Source organism: Marmota marmota, unplaced genomic scaffold (genome assembly GCF_001458135.2).
Source record: "Marmota marmota marmota unplaced genomic scaffold, marMar, whole genome shotgun sequence".
NCBI lineage: Eukaryota > Metazoa > Chordata > Mammalia > Rodentia > Sciuridae > Marmota > Marmota marmota.
The window spans coordinates 13,478,290-13,491,280 of record NW_026000174.1 but is presented as its reverse complement, the minus strand read 5'-3'; the positions used below and the strand labels follow the sequence as shown (position 1 = coordinate 13,491,280).

At 35.7% G+C, this 12,991-nt stretch overlaps 1 protein-coding gene across 1 annotated transcript in view; it reads left to right on the top strand.

Annotated features, from left to right (window-relative positions):
• The window catches only part of Rnf169 (ring finger protein 169), a 111,951-nt gene that overhangs the window by 86,208 nt on the left and 12,752 nt on the right, over positions 1-12,991 (top strand). The window contains exon 5 of the mRNA XM_048787883.1: positions 4,880-4,998. Coding sequence (XP_048643840.1) covers positions 4,880-4,998 — 119 coding nt within the window. The remainder of the gene's footprint in view (positions 1-4,879; positions 4,999-12,991) is intronic.

Sequence of the window (12,991 nt, the reverse complement as noted above, 5' to 3'; positions counted from 1 at the left end):
TGCAGTCCCACCAGCAATGTACAAGTGTACCCTTTTCCCCACATCCTCGCCAGCACTTGTTGTTGTTTGACTTCATAATGGCTGCCAATCTTACTAGAGTGAGATGGTATCTTAGGGTGGTTTTGATTTGCATTTCTCTGACTGCTAGAGATGGTGAGCATTTTTTCATGTACTTGTTGATTGATTGTAAGTCCTCCTCTGAGAAGTGTCTGTTCAGGTCCTTGGACCATTTGTTGATTGGGTTATTTGTTATCCTATTGTCTAATTTTTTGAGTTCTTTGTATACTCTGGATATTAGGGCTCTATCTGAAGTGTGAGGAGTAAAGATTTGTTCCCAGGATGTAGGCTCCCTATTTACCTCTCTTATTGTTTCTTTTGCTGAGAAAAAACTTTTTAGTTTGAGTAAGTCCCATTTGTTGATTCTAGTTATTAACTCTTGTGCTATGGGTGTCCTATTGAGGAATTTGGAGCCCCAAACCAGCCTTGATAGAGTTATTCTTCACCATAGTCCTCTGACAGAAAGAGCTGACTGTGCCTGGCCTGCCAGATTCAGCTTTTCTCTAAGAACTGATCTAATATTAATGCATGCCAAGACTGGGAATTTGCTCTAATTATATTTTCTTTTACCACTACTATTTTTCATTTAGAAAGCCAGTGCATCAACCTAATTGAAATCTTAAAAGGAATAAGAAAGTACAAATTCTCAGATTCCTTTATTGGTAGTAGCCAGCTTCACAAAATTTTCCTTGCAAAACCACAATGAATAAAATCTAACCTAAGGTTTTAGATTTTTGCCTTTTTTCCTGTTTACTTTTATATTTTTGAGGACTTTTAAATGATCCTAATTGTACTTTAAATATGTTTTAAAGAGTTTTGGTATTGGGTAAATAATTTCATTTAGTTAGCCAAGGCTATATTCAAATTGGAACACAAGAGAATCTCCAGTGGTCCCAGAGGAAAGCTAGCCCGAATGATTCAGTGATTCTTTTTTTATATAAGTATTATTCTGATTAGAGCTGGACTGATCATATCACTCTCCTAATCAGAACCTCAGTGACTTCATTTTTTCCATGGAATTAAATGAGAAATTTTTCACCCCAGTATTTAGGTCCTTCTTTAACTATGATTCTAGATTATCTTTCCATCCTTGATTATTTCCCAAAACTCTAGGGAACAGAGGTATTTGCTTTCTCCAAAATATATACGCTGTGCTTTCTCTCTTCAAGGTGCATTGTCACCATCCTACCTGTTGAAAGGCTATTCAACTCCCTATGTCCTGTTCAAAAGTAGTCACCTTCATGGAAGCTAAAGGGATTCCTCACCTGTTTCTCCAATTCTGTCATTCACCCTCCCTTCTTTGCCCCCACACTTTGTAACTTACAGAAAGTATTTCATTCTCCCTTGCATTGTGTTTTTTTGTGTGTGTGTTTGTATTTCTCTGTGGGACCACAAATTTGTTGGAATATGTCTTACCGGGTTTTAAGTCTCCTGAAGTACCTTGTACATGACAAGATTTTGATAATATGTTTATGCAATACAACTTAGATGGAGAGAGATTATCATGTGGTGTTATTTTTTTCAGAATGGAAATAAAATAGACACAATGTTTATTATAATTTGTTATGGTGAAGCTAATCCAATAATAGTATGAGTTGTTGGAAAAAGATTCAGTATAGGTACTGTTACACTAAAGAGCATAAAGCAAAAGTGAAAAATCACTATGTATAACCTAGAAGTAATCCTTATAAACATTTGGTAAATATCTGTTCAGAACTCTTTTCTGCATGCATCATATACATACTATATGTTATTGCCTTTCCAGAAAATGCAGCCCTTTTATAACCTATTTTTTGTTAACTATAAATTGTAGACATCTTTCCCTGTAAATTAAGAATCCACATCATTATTTAATGATCTCCCAGTATTCTTTTTTTTTTTTTTTTTTCCAGTATTCTTTTTTTATGTGTGTGTGATTCTGGAGATTTAACCCTCTCCTAGTATTCTTGACTGTAGAGTTTATTTAATTAAATTAATCTGTTGATATTTTGCTATCTTAAATACCATTGTGATGAAATCCATTTGTCTTATTAGTACCTTAGAAATAAATGGCCAGAAGTGAAATGACCAGGTCAAAGGAAATATACTTTTTAACATTTTTAATATTTATTACTCATTTGGCCTCTAGACTAGTTTGTATATAATTACACTACTTACAGTAGTACAGGAGAGTATTAAACTAATTTCCTCACTCTTTGTCTACTCGGGGTGCTTCACCCCTGAGCCATATCCTCTGCCTTTTTAATTTTTTTTATTTTTATTTTGAGACAGAGTCTTTATAACTTGCTTAGGGCCTGGATAAGTTGCTGAGGTTGGCTTTGAACTTATAATTCTGCCTCAGCTTCCTAGCCACTGGGATCATGGGCATGTGCCACTGTGCCTGGCTCAGTCTCTTAATTTTTTTAGGTTCAACATTTTTTTTACATGTTGCTGCAGGAGTTCCATTTATGCATGCTTTGTACCCTTTTAAGAATCCACAGTGCTTTATACAGTAACCTTCACAATCTAGATCCAACTTTCGGTCATTGCTTTTCTCCTCTCCGTTTCTCACTGGAACTCCATGAGCTCTAGCACAACCAAACAACTTTCCACTCTTTACATGTACCAGAGCTTTCAGAACTATTCTTTTGGACAGGCTATTACTTTTGTCTAAAATTCCCTATCTTCATTCTCTGCCTATAAACTATTCATTGACCTTTCAGAGTCATATTAAAGGTCACTTTCTCTGTAAACTCCCCTTCCCCAAAATTAACTTTTATCTAAGGGAAAGATGAGAGGTAAATATTTTCTTCTCTCAAGGTTCAAGGTATTTTGGTTGTAGAAATGTGTAGGGGTAGCATAGCTTTTGTCTAAATAGATACTTATTTATAATAATTAAATTTATTTTCAACAATTAAAATAAACTTGAATATTTGCTATAAAACTAAAATTTTAAAAATATTAATAGTACTTAAATTAATAAATAAATATCTTTTTTGAGTATTTGTTTGCTAATGTATGAGGTACTTTTATTGGCTTATCAGAAACTAAGTAGAACAATCTTAATTTTATACATGAGGAAACTGAGGCTCAGAAAGATAAAACACCTAACCTACATTGATGGTGATAGCAAGTAATAGAGCCAAGATTTGAAGTCTTTAATTTAATACTGATCTGATTACAAAGAGATGCCCAAATAGGAATTGCCATTATTTATTATTATTGGTATCAAAGCTTTTTCTTTTTTCCAAAGTTCAGAGGACAATATCATATCAAATTTGATATTGGGTCAGTGCTGTTAAAGTTTCTGCAGTGAATATTTTGGGCAGTAGAATTCTCTAAGGAATTATATCCTTTGAAACTGAAAGGCCTCTCTGTGAGTTGTAATCCTTCAACTCTTCTCTCAAAGGCCACTGTTAGGAGACATAGCCTATTGTGTATACCAGACTAGAGAGTAACAGTGTGTTTAAGGAATGCAGAGCACTGTGACCCACATGATGCCTGGCATACCTATGTGTGTAACTTACACTTTAGTAATCATTTGATCAGAGAGAGTTAATCATTAGATGATTAGATTTTTTTGTTTACCTACTATATAGTAGTATAGGAAATTTTTTGAAAAGGTGGTCACTTGCTCTTACAGTTTATTGTCTAATGAAGAATGACTCCTAAATAAGAAGCTACAATTCAGCTACTCATGAAAAGAGTCTCATATGAAATCATGACATACAACCTCACTATATGTTGTATGCAGAAGGTGTATTTAAAAATAAAATACTTCAAATGTGAATAGAAAAAGTCTAAAAAAGGACTACAAAGGAAAATGAAGATAAATGAATGAATATAGACAAGGTAGATAAAACCAAGTCTAGAGGAATTTGAGAGCCTTTGTAGAGAAAGTAGCCTTTCAGATGACTCTGAAAGACCGATAAGTATTTTTATTGACAAAGAATGCAGATAGGGAATTTTAGGAAAAGGAAATATAAAACAATGGTTTTGAAAGGCTATGGTACATATAAAGAGTGAAAGCAGTTTGATTGGACTGGAGTTCATGGAGTTTCATATGAGGAACTGGTGGGGAAAAAATGTGAAAGAATGTTGGGTCTAGGTTATGAACGTTATTGAATCATGCTGAGTGTTTAGCCTTCATCCTGAGATCACCAACAGTTAAGCAAGGATGTGAGAGAATTCATGTGCTGGAAGGATAATTCTTGGTAGTATGAAGGGTGTTCAAGGAAAGAAAACCTGAAGGAAGTGAGACCAGTAAATACATTATTGTAATAGTTGAAGCAAAGATGATGATGATAAAGTAAGGCAATGCCAGTCTGTATAAATGGAAGGAGTTAGATTTGAGAGACATTTTAGTAGTAGAGTATAAATTGCTCAGAGACTGTTGCTCTGAATTTAGGAACCTTTTTTAGCCATTCATAAACTGTATAATCCTAATCTAGGCAAATTAGCTACTCTGACCTTGTTAGCCATCAGTGACAGATAATAATCTGTTTTAATGGGACTGATATAAATAATTAATAAAATAAATATTTAGAAGTATTGGAATACCAAGACCTTTATACAGATGTTATTATGACTTAGAAGTAAGGGAAATCAAAGAATCATAGATGAGATTGAGGTTTTTTAGATGGATTCGTGGTGGGGAAAACAGTGATTTTGATGTTGGATCTATTGAATTTAAGCTACATTTGAGATTGGGATCCCTAGGAGGCATTTGGAAAACAGACTGAAACTTAAAAAGACTTAGAGAACAAGAGCTTTGAAACAAAGCAAGGTTAGGTTCCACAGGAACCCCACATGGACTCCCTTGTCTCCCTTGTCTCCTTGACAGTGTCCTGCACGTCTCTCAGATTCAGAGAATGAAGAACCTTCTGGAGGCCAGATGATACAGACACATCGCTCGGCATTTGTTTCCAAGAACAACTCCTACTCCTTAGCTTTCCTGGCAGGGTAAGAAACTGATACTGAATTCAGTCAGGATTCTTCCATTTTGGGGTGTGAGACAAAAGGAACTGGGAGAGCAAATGTATTTGTTGTAGCTATTTTGTGGGGAGGTGGAAGGGGTAAAAAGAGGTGGGAATTGGATTTTTAAATATGAATCAGAAAGGGTCCATCTGAATTTTCAAAGAAAAATAATATTTACCCATTTGTCACATCTTTAAGGTAGAATTATGCTAATTTCTCCTGCAAAGTTTAAATCTTTTATCCTGGGAAAATACAATAACAAAATCTTATTCACTCTGACAGTAGCCATGGATTCTCCCTCTGAACTTAAAAAACTCAGTAGGAAATGAATTCAGAGTTGATTTTATTTTTCAATTTCTAGGTCTAACTGTATTTTCATGGGTTTCAGGAAAGTGGACTGAAAAGTTTTAAGACCCTTATCAACAAACCTCTTGATCCTTTAGATTTCACAGGCCCTAGGGAGAAACTGAATGGATGCTGAATGCTGGATGTTGGAGGGATAATGAAGGGCTAGATGGAAAGGATGGAAGGAAGGAATCATTTATTCAGTAGATGTTTTGGAAAAAGCAGATACTATGTGCCATACTCTGTTTTAAAAAAGAAATGCAAAGGCACAATCTTTAGTTTGTTGTCTTTTTTTTGTTTAAAGCTGGCATTGCTTACCTTCATCCCTAGGGTTCAGCTCCTCCTTCCTATCAGCACAAGAGGTTGAAGTCATTCTAGAAACTTTGGTGATGGCTGTGGAGGTGGTTTCATTGATAATGACAACTTGGTTTTGAGGAAATTGCAGTGATCCTGTGGCTTTGGTGACAGCCATGGTGGTGGTGTATATAATGTCAGTGGAGGTGGCTACAGTGAATTTGGTAATGATGGAAGCAATTTTGGAGCTGGTGGTAGCTACCATGATTTGGTAGTTAACAACAATCAGTCTGAATTTTGGACCCATGAGGGAGGAAACTTTGACTGCAGAAGCTCTAGCCCCTATTGTGGTGGAGGCCAAAAAGTACTTTGTCAAATCCTGAAATCAACGTGGCTGTAGCAGTTCCAGCAACCGCAGTAGCCATCCATGGTAGTGGCAGAAGGTCTTAATTTTTTTGACTCAAAGCTTAGCGGGAGAGGCGAGCCAGAGAAGTGACAGGGAAGCAAGAGGTTACAGCCAGTTGTTCAACTCAGCCAGGCACCATGGTGGTAGGGCTTAACTGCTACTAGGAAGACACATTTTAGACAAAACTCATGTGTGTAGGCAAATAACCTTCAAGGACTGTGTTTAGGACTAATTGTATAACAGATTTTAGTTTCTGTTCTGTGGAACATGTAAAGCTTTCCAGCAAAGGGTTTTGATGTAGGGGTTTTTTTGGCACCCATGCTGTTGATTGCCAAATTTAATATCCTGATTATATGCTGAATAAACATGGCTTTAAAAAAAATAGCTGAATTTAGTTGGTAGAGTTATCCTTTAGTGAAATAGTTTGCTGATGTCATAGAAACCTTAGGTGGGAAAATCAATTATGGTAATACTATAAATTGTATCTCTTATTTATAATGTACTTTTTTCCTTAGATAAGAAAATGTTAAGTTTCAGTTACAGATTATTTTTAGGAGAACAATATGGAATTGTTAGTGCTGACAAGAAAATCCAGCATAATAGACATATTTAAAAATAATTCAATTGGTGGTGGTTGTACAATAATGTAATTATAACTTTAAAATAGTTAAAATGGTAAATTTTATGTATATTTTACCACAATAAAAGTTAAGCACTGTTCATAGTTTTTAATATTTCAAATATATATTTTTTTCTGTTAAGCAACAACCAAAGAATAAGTTTTCTCTGCAAGTTTTTTCTGAAAAGAGATCATATGTAAAAAACTTAAGTTTTTAATAAGTGTATTTGAATCAAATGAATCTGCCATTTAAAAAATTTTTTTTTTGTAGTTGTAAATGGACAGAATGCCTTTATTTGTTTATTTAGTGCTCTACCACTAAGCTACAGCCCCAATCCCTACCATTTGTTTTTCATACCTACTTTATGAACTTTTCTTAAGCATAAAAGCATGAGGGTAATAGTGAATAGGCATGAATGATAGGAATATTATTTTGAAAAAATATATCAATAGATTCTGGCTGTGAGTCTTGCCAGCAGATCAGCTAATTTTTACTTTAAAAATTCAAAGAGGGCTTTGTAGTCACTTGATAAAGTTCTGTAGCCCTTTGAAAAGGAAACTTATTTTAAATAGGCCAATAGAATTATAGTTAATCCAGGATCAATTCTAGGTTAATCTCAAAATATTTGTTAGTTGAAAAAATTAATTTGAATAGTAAATGGTTGTATAATTGTAAAGTTAAATTTTCATTTTAGCTAACTGAAAACTGGTTTAGCTTATTAAATCATTTCAAAAAATTTATTTCCCTTCTTGCCTCATTCCTATCTTCCCCACCAAAATCAAACTAAAACCAAGAGGGCAAATTCTTCTTAAGGCTCAGTCTGGAAAATCTTTTTGAGTTACTGTTTTTCTGTTCCACAAGAGCACCATATCCAGTTGCATTTTTCTCAATGCATTGGCTGTCAATTTAGTATTGGGATTAGTTCAGTCACTGTGCCTTTCCAACATGGCCTGAAATTTTTTTAAAAAATGTATTTTTTTTGTACCCTTTTTACATTTGCTAAGTGGTCTCTGTTACTCCACTGAAATTTAGTTTTTATAGATCTTTTACTTTAAATAGATTCAGATTGTTCTTGGAAATATGGTGTAACCATAAAAAGAAATATAGTCAAATCTGCCATCTTTCTAGTTTGAAAAACAAGTGATACAGTAATGACAATACTGCCACACAAAAAGTGTATCATAAGTAAATGGTACCTAGCAAGATTTCTGGCACATGATAAACCTTTAGTATTATTGCTGGTGCTGCTGCTATTTTTTTGTCATTTTTTGAAAAATGGATTCATGACATATCAAAAAGGATCTGACATACAATCTTATTCAACCTTTTTTTGTAGTTATGAATGGACAGAATGCCTTTATTTTGTTTTTATTTTTTATTCGGTGCTAAGGATCAAGCCCAGTGCCTCACACATGCTAGGCAAGCACTCTGCCACTGAGCTACAGCCCCAGCCCTTATCAACCCCTTTTTTGTTGTTTGTTTTAGATGGGAAGACTAAAGCCCAAAGAGAGAACATGGTTTGCCAATCTTAGACTGCTGGAATAGTAGGAAACTGAGTTAAAACTGAGGCTTCTTGTTGTTGAGTGTCCTTTCCAGTGCACTCCATTGTGCCCAAACCTTCTTGTGTAGGTCCCTGTGCTGCCTCTGCTTATCTCCCCAACTAATCTTTAAACTCTTTGCAGGCAGAACAACATCTTTTCCATCATTATAATTCCAGTATTAGTATAGTGGCTGGCATATAGTTGGGATCCTCAGAAATATTTGTGGAATGTTTGAGTGAGCTAGGCCTTGTGTTTCTGGGTAGGCTAAACTGGGACTTTGTCAGAACTGATTGTCAAAGTTGTAGCATAGGGCTTCTAGGAGGAGAGTTCTGGGAGCATGGAAAGATGGATTGGCTAGTGCCTATTTTCTAGATCCAGTTTTATAGGAGTAATATGGGATGGGAGGGGGAGTCTAGTGACCACATTGATAAAACTTTTATATTGTGAAGTTGCTTATAGCCTTCTAATGCATTAGCAGTGGTTTTTGATGATACTTTTTATAGTCTTATAAAAATGATTTGTATTCCACTTAGCAGAAATTAACTATAGCTGTACCGTTTTGTTTTCTAATATCTATATACTCTAAGCCTGAGCCTGTGCTCCACAGTGTGGCAATATGAGAGCTGGAGGAGCTGTACTTTCTATAAATTGTGTGTATAAGGAGAAAAACAGAGACTGAGAATCTTAGTGATACTAAATGCATGCCCAATCAGTGTTGGAGTGCATTAAAATATGCACACCCTCTTGGAAGTATATCTCGCTTCCTTAAAATGAACAAAAGGAATACAGAAGCTCTCAGGTAGCACAAAACAAGCAGATGTGTAAGTGGTATGATTTTGAAGAACCATCTGTAGAATTATAAAAGCAAGCAAAGCCAGAGTTGGTAAGGGGCTCAGGTATGTTAGCCTAGGGGAGGTTATGGAAGATGTAGCAGCAGGACCCTGAATGAAATCAGTTGACTTTCTGTCTCATTTATGTAAAATGTAGGTTGTTATGACCTACCTCCAAGCTAAGCTGATGGTTTTATTCAGTGATTTCTTTCTTGTCATCTCCAAAATCAAAATGTCTATAGGTAACTGTTTTGGTCAGTTTTTTTCACTTATGTGACCAAAAGACCTGATAAGAATAATTAGAGAGGGCAAGTTTATTTGGGGACTCAACTGTTTCAGAGGACTCAGTCCATAGACAGCGGACTCCATTGCTCTGTGCTCAAGGTGAAGCAGAGCATGATGGTGGAAGGGTGTGGCAAAGGAAAGCAGCTCAGAACATGATAGTTAGGAAGCAGAAAGAGAGATTCTGTGTACCAGAAACAAATTATATACCCCAAAGTCATGCCTCCAGCAACCCATCTCCTCCAGCCAAACCCTACCCGTTTGTTACCATCCAGTTAATTCTTTCAATTAATTAATCATTTCACCTCTGAACATTCTTGTATTGTCTCATAGATGAGCTTTTGGGAGATACTTCATATCTAAACCTTAACAGTGACTTAGAGCACAGTTTTAAAGGATGTAGGGAGTGAGGCCAGGGTATGAATAAATCCTTTTGCATTATGCTAGGAATTTTGGAATAGAGCTATAAAAACACAGAGTTTTTCGGTCCACAAGGAGAATGCAGTAAACCCCCTGCCTTTGCCTGCTGGGGATAAATCCCAAGATCCCCAGTAGATGCTTAAAACTGTGGATAGTACTGAATGCTATATATGCTGTTTTTCTTTTCTATACATAACATACCTATGATAAAGCTTAAATTAGATACAGCAAAAGATTCACAAAAAATAACAATAAAATAAACAATTAGCAATATACTATAATAAGAGTTATGTGAATGTGGTCTCTGTCTCTCAAAGCATCTTATTATACTGTTTACTTTCATTCTTCTCATGATGATGTGAGAAGAAGCAATGCCTACGTGACAATACAGAATGAGATGAACGGCACAGGCATTGTGATGTGCATTAGGGTAGTGCATAACAGTTTTCTGAACACAAGCGCTGTTTTACCCCAGTAGTCAATCTGATAACCGAGACAGCTACAAAGTGACTAATAGGAAGTTTTTTAGTCACTTCTTTCACTGCTGTGACTAAAAATCTGACAAGAATAATTGTAGAGAAGGAAAAATTTATTTTGGAGCTCACAATTTCAGAGGTCTCAGTCCATAGATAGCCAGCTTTATTCCTTGGGGCTTGAGGTGAGGCAGATCATGGCAGAAGAGTTTGGTGGAGAAAAGTGGCTGAGGACATGACATTCAACAAGCAGAGAAAGAACTATGGTCAACAAGGACAAATATAAACTCCAAAGGCATGCAACCTCTTCCAGTCACACTCCACTTACCTAAGGTCACCACCAAATTAATCCCTACCAGGGATTAATGCACTGATTAGGTTAAACCTCTTATAACCATATCATTTCATCTCTAAACATTCTTATATTATCTCACCCATAAGTTTTTTTGGGAATACCTAATATCTAAACCATAACAGGAGGATAATATATACAGTATGAATATGCTAACCAATGGGACAATTCATATCCCAGGTGGTATGGAGCTGGAGGGCATGAGATTTTGTTATGCCACTAGAATGGCAGCAATTTAAAACTTACTGTTTTTTCTTGGAATTTTCTATTTATTATTTTTGGACCGCAGTTGACCACATTGTAATTGAAACCTTGGAAAGCAAAGCCATGGATAAGGGGGGACTACTATATTAGTGCATTCCCAGAATAGGCAAATTTATATAAATTATAAAATAGATTAATGATTGCTTAAGGTTGGAGGAGGGGAATTTGGGGGCAATAATTAAAGGTTATAGGCTTTCTTTTTGAGGTCAGGGAAATATTTTAAGATTGTTGTGATTGTTAAAAGAATTCAATGGAGGGGCTGGGATTGTAGCTCAGTGGCAGAGCACTTACCTAGTATGTGTGAGGCACTGGGTTCAATCCACAGCACCACATAAAAATAAATAAAATAAAGGTATTGTATCCATTTACAACTAAAAAAATTTTTTTTTAAAATAACTCTATGGAGGTACTAAAAACCATTAAATTATACACTTGTAAGAAAAAATGGTAATATGGACAAAGCAGGTAAACCAGATGATATATATACAGGGAAGGATTATAACAGAATCTCATCCATTTCTGGGTACGTGGCAGAAATGGGTGAGATTCTGTTATAATCCTATAATATAACACACGTTCATTTGTGTGTATGTGTCCCCTCAAGATATGATTAAGAAGCTAATGTAGCGTAAGTATGTGAGAGACAGAGTAATAAATAGGCAATCAAGAGCATAAGCCAAATTTTATATCATGTATTATCATTTGAAACCCTTTTAACAGTGTTTTATAACTACTAAAACTTCTAGCTTTCCAGATGATTGTTTATACTGACTAGTCCTCTTTTCTTTGTAAGTCAGACTTATTGAAATTGTGGGGTTTTTTTAGCCTCACTAGACATCCCAGAAAACCATCTTGGAATGGGCACAGTGGCACATGCCTGTAGTCCCAATGGCTCAGGAGGCTGAGGCAGGAGGATTGTAAGTTCAAAACTAGCCTCAGAAAAAAGCGAGGTGCTAAGTAACTCAGTGAGACCCTGTCTCTAAATAAAATACAAAATAGGGTTGGGGATGTGACTCAGTGGTTGAGTGTCCCTGAGTTCAATCCCTGGTACCCCTCCAAAAAAAAAAAAAAAAAAAAATTAGAAAACCCTCTTGGCCTCTTAGCAGTGGAAATTTTAAGCCAGTTGACTTTCCTACAGTGCTGCTTTTTCTTGTTTATGACTCATTTTGTGTTCAAATAGAAAGAGCTTTCCTAGATGTGTTTGGTCTGTTCTATGACAGAGCAGAGTAAAATGTTAGGTCAGTGTGCTGTGGCAGTAAGAACACAGGACTTGGAATCAGAGAGATATTGTGGGTTTAAATATTTGTTTCAGTTATGTGTGTACTAAAGGGAAGATTATGTCTCTCATTTTCCTTTCTATAAATTGGGGATGATAATACCTATCTCATAGAGTTTCAGTATGGATTAAATGCAGTACAGTATATTTAAAACACTTAGCAACGTGCCTGACAGGTAACAGGGTCTGATTAATGTTAAAAGTATTTCCCAAAGGGAGAGAGACATTTCTGCACATATTTTTACTCATTTATAAGAAATTTATTGAATATATTCATTGTGAATATATTTTGGGTTTGGAGATACAAAATGAATGTACACAAATGACAGAGTAGTAGTTATTGTTCTTTTATGTGTGTGGTGCTGGGGATTGAACCCAGGGCCTTGTGCATGCAAGGCAAGAACTCTACCAAATGAAATATATCTCCGGCCCTCCCTCAGTTTTTAGTGAGGCTGTTATTTGAGCTCTTTGAATCCTAGGAAAGTTGAGTTTACTGTTCTTGACTATTTGAGCCAGCATTTTGAAGATTCTGTATCTAACCAAATGCTCCAACAATAATAGTATTAATAGTTATAATATTACAAATAATATACTGATAATGTTACCTGTAAAATATGTTTCTGTTTTATACAGTGTTTGTACATTCATTATTTTAGAGAGTTTTAGTGTTAGAATTCACAACCCCATATCTGTAGAAGTACTTCTTGGGTTTCAGAGCAGTGCCATGGTAATACCTCTTTCTTACCCTATAATTCTCTCATCTGTATCTTAAAAGATACTATGTGGGGCTGGGGTCATGGCTCAGTGGTAGAGCGCTTACCTCGCACATTCAAGGCCCTTGGTTCAATCTTCAGTAGAAGGAAGGGAGGGAGGGA